At 32.5% G+C, this 16,967-nt stretch overlaps 1 protein-coding gene across 2 annotated transcripts in view; it reads left to right on the top strand.

Annotated features, from left to right (window-relative positions):
• CapaR (Capability receptor) overlaps window positions 1–16,967 on the top strand; it is a 413,965-nt gene that overhangs the window by 196,789 nt on the left and 200,209 nt on the right. For both annotated transcript variants that reach the window (XM_085961129.1, XM_085961130.1), the window contains exon 2: window positions 7,019–7,548. In XM_085961129.1, coding sequence (XP_085817255.1) covers window positions 7,152–7,548 — 397 coding nt within the window. In that variant the 5' untranslated portion in view covers window positions 7,019–7,151. The remainder of the gene's footprint in view (window positions 1–7,018; window positions 7,549–16,967) is intronic.

Raw genomic sequence — 16,967 nt, forward strand, 5'->3', positions numbered from 1 at the left:
TTTTAGACTTCTTTATTTATGGCTGTATGAATATTATCCGTGGTTCTATTCGACTGACTTTATCTTATGTATGCTAATATACTGTAGCTTAAAGTTTAGAAGGGATCTTTATTTAGCTATATATTTTTTCCGACTTATACGCGGCGTATATGAAAATTTTACCATTCTTGGTGGTATTGGCTTGTGTGTCAAGGTGCAGAAATAACCTGCCATTAGTAATACTAGTTGGGAGGGCGTTAACAATGTTTAATCAAATAGGATATTGATATATTCCACTTACGTGAGTGTGAATTTAGGTGGACGTTTATATTTTTTAGGATAGCGTCTATCAACTTAGTTCACTCTGTGTGCTTCCATGTACTTTTATTTTTCTTATTATATTATTGTATTATTTACTTATTTTATGTCATGTCGTGAACGCTTTGAATTTATAATTTGTCATGTTCATTATAATGTAAAATACGTGAATTCGAATTTGAATTATGACAATGATCATAGAGATAATATGTTTATCTTATTACTGTTGAACACGAAACTTTTAGGAAGGATGAGTGACACTATCGCTAAATATTGTAAAAAAGTTGATTTTACCATATTTTAAAACTACCTTCTGATATCATGTCTTGTGACCTCACCAGGTATCGAATCTAGTGCTGCATCTGAGGTTACTAACTACTTTCTAATATGAAAGCCAGACGAAAACGTATTATATTTATCCAGTTATACCCTAACAAGCACCGTTAGGTCATATCAGATAACCTTATGCTAGAATTTGTAATACTGATACTATTTAAATTGACATTTATCTGATGTTACCTTATAACCATCATACCATAGTGACTTGACAAGTTTCCTCTGATAACAAGCATGCAAAGATAAGCATTGTTATATTTTGCGGGAGCACCCTTTGTTAACTCAAGGGTATTAATATCTCGCATATAGAACAAGACATTATGTATGATTTATTTTCTTAGAAAATAATATTCGTTTGAAAATATATTCCTTGGAAATTATACACATTATTCGAAAATATATTTATTCGAAAATACATTTATTTCATCGAAAAGTCGGTTGTAATTCAATTTTATTCCTGCCCATTCAACCAATAATACTGAAATATGATTAACACCTACAACGATACATAAAACAATAAAATCGACTAAACTTAGTTTATATGAGAATTAAATTTACATAATATTATATTAAAATAATTTGAAGATAACTAATAATATAATATTTACTACTTTTAATAATATCTATTACTTGATAAAGCTTACAAAAAGAAATACTAATTATCGAATTACATATATTTTATATTATTACGTAATAATTATTAATAATGAGGAAATAAAAGAACACATTTTATTCTAATGTGACTTTAATGTAATGTTTAAATAAAACCAAAAGACGTTTTTATTTTTAAATTAGACAATGGTTTAAGTGTCACAGTATAATTTATTAATAATACGTTATATAATGTTCGTCTTGATTTACCTGTCTGTAAGTAACCCAGCTCAACACAACACAGCTTACGAATAGATACTCTCTCTCTCTCTCTCTCTCTCTCTCTCTCTTGCTGTCTGTATATTGAACACATTGACGCATTGACGTATCGATAATAATATTGACAGGTGGCACTGCTACCTGTCAGTTTTTTTTTTAATAATAAACATAATTATATATAATTCGCATTATTTATATCTTGCACTGTCTTGTATTACTTAAATAATTATTAAAATCTTCCTAATATTCGTAAAAATGGTCGAAAATTTTATTTTCAGAATAAGATGCGTTGAGGCTTAATAGTAATAACAATTTTTAGTATTTTGTTTTAGAAAATATATAGTTTACAGTATAAAGTAAACCATCCCTCCATTTTGGGGTGCTAGGAGAACAGGCATCACTCCGAAGCTACTAGCAAGGTCAACTATAGTCAGCCCGGGGCACTGAATTGCGAGTTACGATATTACGATGATAATATTAGCTATTGTTTATTATCGAATGTAATGTGATAACTTTTTCGCAATAAATGAAGATTTTGAATTGAATATTGCATTCAAATTGATTAATGTATTATCATTTTACAACAATCATCATTTTCTTCAAACAGTTTACCATAGATTTGAGGAATAAGCAACAACTAGCACCACGACCGAAATTCACATCTTCGTGCTGAATATAGTCGGCTTTGGGTTATTACCTCAAATTCCTGAAAGAAAATATATTAATGTGATCGAGTGTATGTAGACTGTTTAGTTTTAACATCTTGAATGATTACTTAGTAAACATTTGGTCTGCTGAAAAGTACAATAGTCATTTATTTTAACTATTTGCCGCAATTTGAAATGAAAGAGTTTTTAATAAAAACTGTCTGACAATAAGTATTATTACGTATTTTACCGTACCAGTTTTTAGGACGAAATTTATATTTATAATTTAATACATAAAATAATTCATATTGTCGTAATTTTTGATGTAAGTAAGCATGGAAAACTTAAATAATGTTGTGACATATTATTATCTATCTCGGAGACTCCTAAAAACGTTCGCAAAGGAAAATTGAAAAAATTATACCCGGAATACTTGAATAAATATCCCCATGTTTTTTTTCTTCTGTGGAGGAAATTTAAAATGCATTGTGTTTAAGAAAAAAAAATAACAAAAAATATTTTGTCACCACAATAATACAACTAAATTTTATTTCATCTGAAAATTGTATAACAATCTTAAATTTACAATCATTATTATCACCATGTCAAGTAATAAGGTTTGCTTTGTATTAAGAGAAAAAACAAATTAAATAAAAATATCCTATATAATCTTAAAATAATATCGTCACCTCAATACTACAACTAAATAACTTTATTTTCACTGTTTTTGAGATAGCTATTGAAATATGATTCTAAATGTCCTTCTCTACAAAATGATAAAACTAGGTAAGTCAGAAGTTAATTGGAACTGTATTCATTTTGTGCTTGTAAATATTAGACACCTATCTTTAACATCATAAATGCATTAAATAAATAAAATAATATACCTACAATATTTTTTCATTCAATTGAACAATATGTAATTGTTCCCAATCAGACAAGCACATTTTTCCATTTTTATTTAAAATAATAATTATAGGCTAGATTTATATTAATCAAGTAAAGTTTAAATTTCATTTTCCCAACAATGGCCAAATACGAGTTATCTAGTTGTAGTATTGAAGTAACTATGTGATAAATGAAGTCGATGATGCTTCGTAGAGAAAATAACATATAAGCCCCTTACCAAAAAGATTCAGCATCCCAGGATTGAAAATTCTAATAGACAATTAATAATATACCTAATAATATTACTATCCAGTAAGTAATTTTAATACAATTTTGGTATTTCTAGCAACTATGTTAAAAGCCTCAAAAACTCAGTTTATATTGAATAATATAGGTGTTATTGATATTTTTTTTTTGTATTCATATTTGACAACGAGCATCTCAATACAAACATAACAAACATCTTGATATTAAAATCTAAGTAAAGGTTGAGTTTAGATAGACACACTTTTAAAATTTTGTATTAAATAAAACTAAAGTGATATGGGAAACATTTACTTCACTATTACGACTATCTAAAGTGGCAATTGCCCTTAACTGAGATTAATGTAAGTAAAAAGACTGCTAGAAATAAGTCTAACGTTGAACAGGTGAAGAAAATTGACTTTGTTATACCAGCAAAGTGTTGGTGCACTTAATATAGATTTATCAAACCAGTTGTTTCTGTTGACAGGAGAAAAATAGACATAATGCAATTTGCGTGTTTCCAAGCCACGTCGCTAGATGACGTAGCGTTTGTCAATAGTGTCATAACTATGATGTATGAGTTACGGGATATTGAATTTAATATAATACTGTGGCAATCATAATCCTTCATTTGAGAGGTGAAAAAATAACGAACTCTATTATACTTGTGTGCCGTCGAAAATTATTGTATTATATTAAAAATATATGTGCTACGCTTCGTAGATAGTCTACGGAGCGTAGAGGATCTACGTTAAAAGTAAAAGCTGTATTGTAGATACCATTCGATGAACTTTGGATATTAGTTTTATACAAATATTCATTGGAAAAAAACCTAGGATATTTTATGCTTTGAAAAAATCGTTTTTTCTATTATTTTACAGTGAGCTTAATCTGTAATAATTTATATTATAATAGGTATAGTAATTTTCTATACCAAGTCAAATTATGTCGAAAAAAATCGGCATCCTTTTATATTACTTTTACTCTCAATAATTAATATACATAAGTAATAAATATTGCAGTCCCGGACAACATTTTTAATCTCAAGAATTTGGGATTAGTAGATATCTCCAAACCGATTGAAAAAAACATTATATAATATTGACCATTTTTTATTTTTAAGTTTTCTAAAAAGTAATATAACTTTTCCATAATAATATGATGATAGTTGAAAAGTATTTTTTTTGTAATTTAAATTGATAATAAATTAGGTTCATTATTTGTGGAAAAACTGCATATTTCAAGTGACAATTTTAATGAAAGTTAATCCCGGAATTCTAGTATTTCGTATCCCTGGATTTTGATTTGTATTTGAAAACTCTACCGTCTAGTGTCTACAAAATAGATGTCTAGTTATTCTAAATATGTCAGGAATTAGTGCTTTTACTTGGTGAAATTTGGAACACCTGGTAAAAGATAGTTATTTGTAATTTACCGCACAAACCGATAGCTTATATAATAAAATAACTCATTCAGATAGTGAATGATGCGAGATTGAATGTCATTTGATATAACGTTTTTACAATATTTTCTTCTGAGGTGTTTAGGAGTTGGCATTGCGTTCTTTCAAAAACTTCCAAAGAACCTGTTGGTTAATGGCAAATACTAGATCGTGCGAATTATAATAATATATATATATATATATTTCTTGAATTATCTACTTAACAGAAAAGATAAAATGAAAATATGTAAGAGAGAGTGAGACACGGAGAAGATTTATTAAACATACATGTATGCATATTCTAAATTTGTAAAATAAAATTGAAGGAATCTTACATTTTAAAAGGGCCGTGAAAGAAAACAAACGATAAGTATTCTCATAATAGTTTGACAGATGCTTTCAGTGACGTAATAGCATATTGAATGAATATGATATCGAGAAATTGGTGTGTTGTTCAAAAGATTTAAGGGTAATTATATTAATATGAATAGGGTGCTGTAATGTATTGTAACCGTATGCAACATACATGATCAATAAAAACATAGAAGCATTATGGGTGAGGAAGAACCATTAGCTAAACTTCGCGATGGTATGCTCGGCAAAATCAGGATACTACAAAGACTCCGCTAGACTGATGTAACAACTCACAGACAAAATAATTGAGTCTAAGACATTAGAACAAAAACAGTAAGACAAAGCATACACGTAAACGTATGAGAGAGATAGGGAAAACACTTATGAGAAGGTAGTGGTACTGCCACCTGGTAATATTTTTTTAGTTATTGAATAAACGTGTCGTTTTAAGACTTAAGCCTCCGATTGGCAACATTGTTTGATAGCACCACGTTAATATCTCATTTTACTTCCTTTATATGAATTTAAAAATAAGTGGTTTACATAATATTACATATTTAAAGATATAATACGTGCTGATAATAATACATTATTGATGAAATGGCGGTGGGTCGGATATATCGCACGGCAAACGGACAATCGCTTGACGAATACAGTCATTTAGTGGTACCTGAGGGGCACTAAGCGGCCACAGGGGCGCCCCAAAACCCGATGGATTGACGAACTTGTCAGGTTTGGTAGAAGTACGTTGCAGAGAAAAGCAAGGAACTGAGAAGAGTAGAGGGAACTGGGGGAGGCCTTCATACAGCAGTGGATCGACCCCGGCTGAAAATATATAATACATACATATTTATAAAATAAGTACATTTCACCACATCGTTGAAGACCTGACCGATCGATAAAAATTTCTTCCGTATTCATAGTTTTTCTGGTTTTTTTTAAATCGCCCTGATGGTATCGGACAATTTACTTACGTACAAGACGTGTTTTTGTACAAGTTACCCATAACTGTAATGACAGGCTTTCGCTATTAATTATAGACTCATCCAATTAACTGGAAACGCGTTGTAATAAAAAATAACCTTCCTAGCCTGTTAATAGTTTTTTTTTCAATGAAAAAATAAGCATTATATATCTGGTTTTATATAACATGGTAATTTATTCACGATGTCTAATTGAATTGAAAATTGATTGAGAACACTTCAAAATTGCTTATTAAATTATTCATATACGTTGTCAGGCAGAGTAGGGCAAGCACAACGCCGCGCCATCATGAATTCTATTTCTGTCATGTTAAATATATTCGCTGACAATGTAATTAAGTATAGATACATCATCGCGTAAACCAAATAATATGTAGCTCATTCTGTAAATAGTAAATAATACACGTAACCACAGACACTAAGAGTCAAATGCAAAATATATCGATTCGAAAGACATTAAACTGACTATTTATTAACTAATATTTTTGTAGTCAACTAAGTTACTACGGTGTAAATTCATTCAATGGGAATGTAAATTGAAATCGAGAGGCTTACTATGGTGAGAACAGTGCACTGTACTCTGTTTAATATCTGCATTGAGTATTGTGGAACAATGGCCTAGTAGTGATCTGCTACGGTTCGAATGAGGTGGATTATGGTTGACGCAGTATTTTCTAGATATTAATAGTAATTAAAATCGATGATTTACGTATCATGTTTTTAGTTATCGTGAACATTTATTTTATTTTTTTAAATTTGTTGCGTAAAACTATTTATTGAAGTTTACAATCGTTTCATAATTACGAGAAAATTGAAACTTTTTCAATTTGTATTTGCCATGATAGGTACTTATTACAAAAGTTATATCATAATTATATTTTGATAAAAAATGAAATTTTATTTACAATTCGCTTGTTACTAACAATAAATCATAATAGTTAATTTATTTGTTTCAGAGATGGCTGTACGATGAAAGAAACAAAAGAATTTCACTGAAGAAATAAATAATAAATCAATGGATTATAAGCGTATAAATGCTTAAAATGACAATTGAATGAGCGCCATTTTGAAGAACACGATAAAAATAAAATGGAGTCACCGTACATAGCGCCAGAATTCTTAGACGTGAGCGAAATGGCGGGAAACGGTACCGTGACGCCATTTGGCATGGAAATGTTCGAGAACGACTCATTGGGCCTACTCGGAAGCAATGGCCTGATGCAGCACATCAACGATATCTGCAATCCCTTCAACCCTAACTTCAACTGCACCCTGCAAAATTACCTGTCGTACATATATGGACCCCAGCAGTTAGCCTTGACGGTCGCTATTCCTATAACAGTGGTGTACGTGATGATTTTTGTGACTGGTTTTGTGGGAAATGTGGCCGTTTGTATTGTGATAGTGAGACACCAATCAATGCATACTGCGACCAATTATTATCTGTTCAGCTTGGCGATCAGCGATTTGACGTTACTGCTATTGGGTGAGTGATTATTTTTTATAAATGGTTAATTAATTACATTATGAAGTTTTTAGAATTTTGGCTTCATTTATATCTCTTCAAAATTGTTTAGTTTTTCCGATAAGATTCAGATTTCATATTATTATAAATGCACAATAAGGTACAAATAAGAAATGAATGGATGAATATTTATTTATCTTATAAAGAATCTGGTATAACGATGCGTTTAAACCTATTAATTATACCAGGAGTTGAAAACTCTCTAATTTCACAGGGCCGGATTTATCATAGCCTAGAAACCCAAATTTGGAAGAGACCCCGGAGTCCGAAAAGAAGATTAAATAATGCTGTAAAATTAGGTATAATATGTCACAATGACAAACAAATTCAATCTGGGGTTCAAACAAATAATACAATATTTATATTGAAAAACTCGCATATTGTATTTCAGTTGCTCTTATTGCAATTTGAAAATTTTAATATAAGGGCTCTGGCTAACAGAACGCAATCTGTCGCGGCGATCTAGTTGTATTCACAAGATTACCTCATAACCGCTACGCACGAGGCGATCTATCGCAGCGAGCCAGCCGTGATCGCAGCGGGCAGCGATACGGTTGTACAAAGTTACAAAATTTACCACGCGATTTGTGCAATGGCGGAAGAAACGGAGCTATTTATCGAAAAGTGAGAGGACATGTTTATCTATACTACACAAAAATATAGAACAAATATTCTATCTTCATGAGATCGAAGCTCAATACAGAGGCGGTGGTTCTCTCCAAATCTTTCTCTTTTCATATTGATGTCATATACCCAACATCGTCTTTTTTCTATTACTTAGTAGGGCTTATAGAAAATGGAGTTGCTCCTCGTCCGAATTACTCATTCCGAATAAAAATCGTTAAAAAAAGAATACACATCTGCCCGCTAGGAAGCAACCACGATATTGGATCACTCAGAAAGGTATCAAGGCCTGTGTAACGTTCTTTTATCGCTGACTGCCACGACGATCGCGCGATCGCTGCCCTCCGTGATAGATTGCGTTCTGTGTGTATGACCTTTAGCGCTTGGCCATAGTTACGGGCGGGCGACGACGCGGCGGCATCTTGCGCAACTCAAATGTATAACCGTGTGTGATATGCTCAAAAAATGACATTGTCTACGAACATTTTACACACGGTTATACGTTTCAGGTGCGCAAAACGCCGCCGCGCCCCCGCCCGCTGACCACTACGTTCTTGCACTTCCGTAAAAGAAAAATACAAAAAAATCTACTTTTAAAATTAAGTTTCTGGGTAGAAATAGAAAGCTCATGTCCAGTGGATTCCTAAGTAAATTAAGTAACAAGAATAGATGTAATAAATGACAAATTGATTATTTTTAACTCATTAATTTGATTTTTATTTCGAATTATTTAAAAATATGAAACATTCCCGATCATAATAAGATCATATGGGCCTCCACAGATTGGAGATTTGAATAAACAGATTTTTTTTACGAGAAATTGATGTCAGCCACTTGTTCAATCTATTAGGTCCATACTCTGACTCACATACAAATTGAAAAAAAATATGTGTACTTACCAGACTCAGGATTCGAACCTGGCATCCACGGCGCTATAGGCCGATGCTTGCCGCGCGTCTATCGTATGTGTATATGGAACTTTACTAGTTGTGAAACAGTGATAAATACATAATAATTATTATTATTTTGCAATTTCATGACGATTATTAATACCTATTAATATTCTTGAATACCTACCACAGTAAATAGATAATTTTGTGTATTTACCAGTGCGTAGAATTCTTTGCGTGGGAATCTTTCTTTCCCTCTCCGGTTGCTAAATATACGTTTTTTCCTACACGTATTACTATATCGATATTTACATTGTAGGTACTTTTTTTACATAGTATATATTGTAGCACCTTAACCAAAAAAACTGTAACGTCACGATATTCAACGTAGATATTAATTTAACCTCTATCTAACAAAATTAATGTAACTAAACCATGCAGTATCTAAATGTAATAATAATTGCAAAAAGCAATCCCATAAATCAACAGAATTTTGTACTAATCGGTTATTTAATTAAGTCTCAGATACGAAATATTATTGATGTTTCGATAAACATTATTAATGACATAATCGATTCAAGATATTGTTTAATCATCTATTGTAAGTGAAAGGTGAATTAGGCCAACTGTATATTAATTATCTTTAGTAAACTTAATTTATAGATTGCGTACCTTAAATATTATTATTTAACTACAAACCCATACCATATATTTTTTACACTGCTATCTCAAAATTTAATTAATAAAGTATATTAATTATTATTAAGATGAAATACGACTTTGTATAATATGATTAATTATTAACAAAATTCCCAATTATCGTAGTCTCGATGGAGTCCAATTACAGTAGTATAGTAGACGTTCTTCATTACAGTCAATTTCAAAATATTGCCAAAAATATTTTCCTATCTGCGATCCTGCGTTGATAGTGTTGCTTTCATTATTGTTGATTTAGTCGTTTCTTGATAGTGTTGTTACATCTGGAAGACACTTGTCCTAACTCTTCTCTCCAAAAACCTAATTTGTGTAACTTGCCTGAAAACGAGAAATAGCTTGAAAATTAAGCATGGTGCTTCGAACGGTGTCCGAATATGCCACGAAAATATTGGGGTTACAATTTATGATCACTTAAAATAGCGACTTAAGCGTCGGTCTATAATATCGTGGGTCTCAGGTTCGAATCCTGGTTCTGGAAAATACACATATTGTTTTTTATTTTATGTTTGAGTCAGAGTATGGACCTACTCAGTTGAGCAATTGGTTAACATCTATTTAAAGGGTTAAAATAAAAAATCTGTTAATACAAATTTCCACCCCCATACCCGTATACTATCTCGCCAAACTAAGAGCACTCTTTACAAGACACTTGTAAAGCCAGTGCTCACCTACGCATCGGAAACCTGGACATTAACTCTGCGAAATGAACGAGCCATGAACATCTTTGAAAGAAAAATTCTCCGCCGTATATATGGACCGATCAGGGATGGCACGAATTGGAGGAGAAGATAATATATCATGCTGAGCTCTACGGGCTGTACGAAGATTGCAGCGCAGTTCAATCAATTAAGATTGGGAGACTGCGATGGCTAGGTCATGTGCACCACATGAATGACAATGAACCGGCAAAGAGAGTGATGTCCAGCAATCCAATAGGACGTAGAAGAAGAGGGAGGCCAAAGATTCGCTGGTTAGATGGAGCTGCCAGTGACTGCCGTATTCTGGGGGTACCAAATTGGAAAGTGGCCACACTGGATAGGGACAGGTGGAGGGAGCTGTTGGAGGAGGCCAGGACTCACACCGGGTTGTCGCGCCCCTGATGATGATGATGATGACAAATCCCCACCCTTTGAAGGCACATAATATGATCTAAGGCTCTCGTCCCATGGAGCAACTGAAATCCGATGGAACTGAAACAAAAATTCCAACCAGTATCTAGCTAATGTATTTCAATGACGGCTCGCTAACGGCGAGACTGGAATCTATCAGTTTCAAAACGGTCGTGAAGAGACGCAACATGCTAGTCGCGCGGTCTCTCAAGTTTCCAGTCAGTGGTACCAATTTCAATAGATTCGGTGAAAAATCATATTTTATTACCAATATTGGTAGCATTGCGTAACGAGCGTCATGTTATAAAAACCATTACAACCCAAGACGTTAAGTACAAGATAAGCAAAATTGAAATAACCTAATTGTATTCGAGTAAACGCAGCAACGTGCGTATTGTTGGTTTTTGTACAATCCAGCTGATGGTCCAGTTTGATAGTTTGAGGTTATGTGATTATTATTTCAAGTAGGTTTCAGTAGCGCCGTGTGCAAAGCATCACGTTGGTCAGTTTATGAATTCCATCACCAGCCAGTTCCGTTAGATGTCAGTTGCGCCGTGGAAGGAGGGCCTTATAAGGATCAAACATGGTACATAAAAAAAAGAATATGCACTATATTTTAGTCTATGGACTCCGTGATAGCTCAAGTTAACACGTAAACAAGAAAATAACCTACAATATGGTAATCGCATTATCATATTTTATTAGTAACCGTTTAATAAAACGATTTTTTATGAAAGTACGTAGCTAATTAATTATTCTTATAGAAGGGTCGAAACCGGAACCCTCGATGTGGTAAGCCAGTGCATTGCGTATTGATCTATGAGGTTCGCTTATCGTATATCAAATAGGTTTACTATACGATAGACAATGTCGAGAAATACCATATTTATCCAGTTACTGGAGGTGTCGAAGACATCAGAGTTACTATGAACCAACTGAACCCAAGAAGAAATAGAAAAATGGTAACATTGAAATGGATAAAGATTATATTTATAACTAAATCTACCCGAAGAGTGATTGTTCTTTTAAAGCATTTCTTTTTACTTCTTCGTGGGTTCATTTACAATCCGCATATACTGGCAAATATTAATTTTCATGTTCCCACCAATATCACTCGCAGCTCCACGGTCTTCAAGATACCTCGTCGCAGGACAGATGTTATGTTTCATGATGCTGTGTATCGTGCAATTAGCTTATTTGATGGCACCATAAAGGTTGATTTGTTTTTTATTAATTATATAATGTTTGTAGACGTTTTAAATAGGATAAATTTATAATTGTATATATTATCATATTTCTTTAATATTTACACATGCTGTCTTTTCCTCTTTCTTGTCATATTAGTTGTTATTTGTAATTAACATATTTTTATATATTTGTATGTATTATGTATTATGGCGCATTGGCCAAAAGCTGTAATGCCGTAATACTCTTTTTTATAAATAAATAAATAAATAAATAATACATAAATCAATACTGTACCTAATTCTGGGCTTAGGTTATTTTCAATGGACGACAGAGGGTCAAGTCAGGATTTTATCTCGAGGAGTGGTGAGATAATGTCTAATAGGTATACAATGTATACATTTATAACACATTGAAAGGGGCTACAGAAAATTATATGTCCTCACTCGCCTTGAAAAAAAAGATTCAGTAATTATTTAAAATATTACATTTACTAAACAGTTCTACATAACGGCTATCGTTTTAGATACTGTTGTCCAACTGACTCAGATATACGAGAAAAGGTTCGCGCGTCATTCGCTCGGATGCCGCTTACGGGTCTTCGTGAACCTTATAATCGGCGCGTACTTTTGAATTTATAAAAATAAAACGAACAAGATCCAGTTATTTCCTTTATAATAAAATATTGGGGGTTACAATCATTACCGATACAATATCATTATTGTAACATTGCCCATAAGAAAAAATGTTGGAATTTTTGAAGTTATACTTATTTTAGGGCGTTTGTACGCGACAGTATGAAGTTAGCTGCAAATCAGTCAACTGTATACAAACGCAAGTTTGATAGTAGAATTGTTTTGTTGCCTAGGCAACGAATTTATTATTGTTAGCCATTTGCAATTCCTTACGTAAACAAACGATTAAACGTCAGAGAGACAGCTGTTACTTTAAAATAAAAACAACGAGACATATTTATATTATTTAGCAGTGGCGAAGGGTGGAGGTAGGCTGTTAAGATCCGCCATAAACAGTGCACATAAAACTTTTTCAGACATACATATTTGTTTTCATTGAAATAAGACTACAATTTACAAATAGTATTGGTTAGTTTTTAAAATTCAATTTAACCTTGAGAAACCAAGCCATAATAGATAATAGTCATAAAATACATGTATATCTATAAAATATCTAAAATTATGCAATTAAATCATACATAACTTTTAATATTTAATAAATAGAATAATATTTTTTATTTATTATAGTTTGGTATAGTCAGGGCTTAATGAATTAAAAAAATTAACCAACAATATGTGTAATATGTATTTTTAATCCAACGAAAACAAATAACTATAAATGAAAAAGTGTGCACAATTTTGTCGTATTGCCCAAATTAGACTTAAACTGTTATGGTTTCGTTTAGGCATGGCTTAATTGATTTTTAAAAACTAACTAACTACATCTGTAAATTGTAGTCTTAGTTCAATAAAAACAAATACATATGACTAAAAAAGTTTAGTGTGCACTATTTATAGCGAATCTTAACAGCCTACCTCCACCCTTCGCCACTGTTATTTAGTGATATAGGTTAAAGTGTATAGAAATAAACCAACGGCGCTTCAATAAACGACCCTTTTTCTTGAGTGTGTAATTTAACAAGATAATTAAGAGCTAGTCGAATAATCTAGGTTATCACAAGTTTTGTTTTTGTTTTGTTACGCCAAAGAAGTATAAATTCTAACGCGCGTACATAAGTACACACACCGAGTATATGATATCCCGACAAAACTAATCTCTTGAAATATTTCGCGTTGTGATGGTAGGTACGTTGCAACAGTTTAATTATAGAAAAGCAAACATTTGAACTCTGTGTTGGTGTGCGAGACCCATTATATGATATGTTTGACCAATATTTTCAGAATGTCTACCACAGGTGAAGCAATTTCTGTTGCTGATTCAATGTGGAAATTGCATGGTCTGCGGAATGTAGTGCAGAATTATGAATAAAAAGTTCTGGATAATTAAAAAATAGAAAAAAGCAACTGACACTGATGAATACATAACTTTTAATGACAGTTAATCGATTAAATCAGTTTTAAAGGCCGCGGTTGTAGAATAAGAGAATAAGATTAAGATTAAGAAAAGGGGATATATTTAAACATTATATAGTTAATATTCTAGTAGATGTATAAATATTGCTAAAAATTTCCCTAGACTTGATATAGATGGATTCAAATCCCATTCTACCCAAGATTGTTTCAAAGAATTTTCTTATTTGTTTGTTTCCGAGACTATAATAATTTATTAAGTATTGTAATAAAAATATTTTTTTTACCGTCCTATCCCTTAGCGGAAGTCGGCCATCTTTGCTTCAATCTTTGATCTACGTCTACGAGCTACACTCGTAATAATCACGGAGGTTCTTAAGCCACGAAATGAAGTATCGTCCTCTGCTACGAATACATTGATCTTTTCTTTGATGACAAGTTGGGGAATTCTGTACTTTTGTCATCTCATAACGTGGCCATGGTATTCTAGTTTTCTGGTTTTGATACTTCTTCCCGGTCCTTTCCCAATAGATTTAATAAACTTATTTTTTCAATGAATACTTGACAAAATTCGAGCATGTGTCATTTTCTATTAAACATGCCCACATTCTTTTGGATGCAAGTTTGAGTCGTTTCCATCACCATATTAATTGTTAGAAGGTTTTTTTTCTAGTATAATATATTATCATGCATGCACAATAAAATGATTAGTTACGACCATTCGAGTATCCTAAGCTAAAAAGACGTAAGTAATTTTCCAGGAAATAAATTTGTAAAAAAATGATTGGTTTTGTTATATATATTTTTATTTATGTAACCTGAAAAACAAAAATGCATCTTTATTCCATAAATGAATTCCATAAATAACTTATTTTTGCACCAGCGTTTATATCACGCTTTTGTCTGATAATCCTCAATATATTGTATTGTATAGATAAACCAATTAAAGGTATTGATATTGTGGTAATTTGCTAATATTTGATATTGCTTAAGCCAGTCATAATAATATTTCTCAGCCAATATTATTATTGTCTATGAATAGGTATTGGAGAAAATGGCGTGATCATGTCAACAAAGTGGTTAGATTGGTTATTATACAAATATACATAAGGTATCTAACTACTTCAAGAACCTATTTAAAGCATTTATTGTTTCGGGGAATTTTGATATTGGATTCGTTAGTATAATTAAATTTACTATATATTAATTGTTAAGTACAATTAAATAGTAAGTACATTAAATTGAACATGGCCGTAAAAATGGTTATGTTTAGAGTTGGGTATTTCCCGAGAAAATCTCAATCTCAGGATTCGGGATTTCCCGAAATGATGAAATTTTGAATTCTCGAGGTTCTGGATTTCTGGAAAAGAATTCTCGATAATTCCCGAGAAATCAGGAAATTTAAAAAAAACCTGTAAAAATTCTAAAATCAGTGTAAAAAGAGACAATTTTCAGAAAAATATGATTTTTTTTATTCATGTAAGAAGACAAACAAAACAGAAGTAGGAACACAAAAATAATACAAAACATTAATTATTAAAATAGAATTTCAAAAAACACAGACTGTCAATCGCTGCGGCTGACAATCGTGTACGCTTTTGAGACACAAAATTCCCTGATGTTGTAAAAATTGCGCTCATTTTGAGTCGACGTTGGCTTAATTGTGTTAAATGCACCTATCAGTTCTTGAAAGTTTTGTGTTTTCTGCCCACTTTTTTCAAATAGAAAATCGTTTTTTCAATTAATATTTGATAATAAAAAAATCCCGAATCCCGAGAAAAAATTATCCGGGATTTCTCGAAATGTTAAAAATTTCAATTCTTCAGATTCGGGATGGAAAATCTAGAAAATTTCTCGAGAATTCCTGCCGGGAAAATCCCGAAACCCAACTCTAGTTATGGTGCGGACCGAAATGGTTAGTCGCTTTTCATGCATTCCTAAAGCGCAAAACGTTCAACCAGCGTGTGCTTCCCGTGATCACATATGCGTGTGAAACATGGACTCTAAGTATAAGAGAGATACAAAGACTTAGAGTAGAACAACATGGTATGGAGAGATGCATGCTGTGCATAACGCGAAAGGACAAAAAGAGGAATGAGTGGAAAATGAAATAGACAAGGGTTTGCGATGTAATAGAGTTCGCTAAGCACCTCAAATGGAAATGGGCTGGACACATAGCTCAAAGAAAGGACAATATTTGGACAAAATTAGTCATCCAGTAGTATCCAAGAGGTACAAAACGTCCGCAAGGTAGACCTAGGATCGATGAAATGATAAAGTTCTGCGGACGTACGTGGCAACGCAACGCACATGACTGAGAGAAGTGGAATCAGCTTGGAGAGGCTTTCATCCAGCAGTGGATAGATTCAGCCTGATGATGATGATGATACGATAAAACTGACAAAACGTGATTAATGGAATAATATACCTCAGATTATATAGAACAATAGCTTCAGTAGTACTAATATTATTATTTTTGTATTTATTTGGTGTGCCACGAAACAAATTCCCTTTCCCCAGTGTGCCGTCATGTAAAATCATGGCAAACATTTACAGTTTTAGAAGAGTACATTCTTTCAAAAATAAAATATTGACTTAAAGCTCTTTACCACCAGGCCGACTTTGATGTATTGTTGAAGGTACGCCGTGATGGACAGAGTACTAATACGACAGTTCCATTTGCACCACACCTGAGCCAGAAATACGTCATTACTTAGGTATCGCCCTTTAGGAGTACAACGTGATAGGTACGTCCATTTTCCTACGCTACGGGGTCTGGGGTCCTAGAAACTAAATTATTAATATATACG

The sequence above is a fragment of the Rhyacophila brunnea genome, unplaced genomic scaffold (genome assembly GCF_057557595.1).
Source record: "Rhyacophila brunnea isolate RB1 unplaced genomic scaffold, BYU_Rbru_1.0 scaffold_12, whole genome shotgun sequence".
Lineage (NCBI taxonomy): Eukaryota > Metazoa > Arthropoda > Insecta > Trichoptera > Rhyacophilidae > Rhyacophila > Rhyacophila brunnea.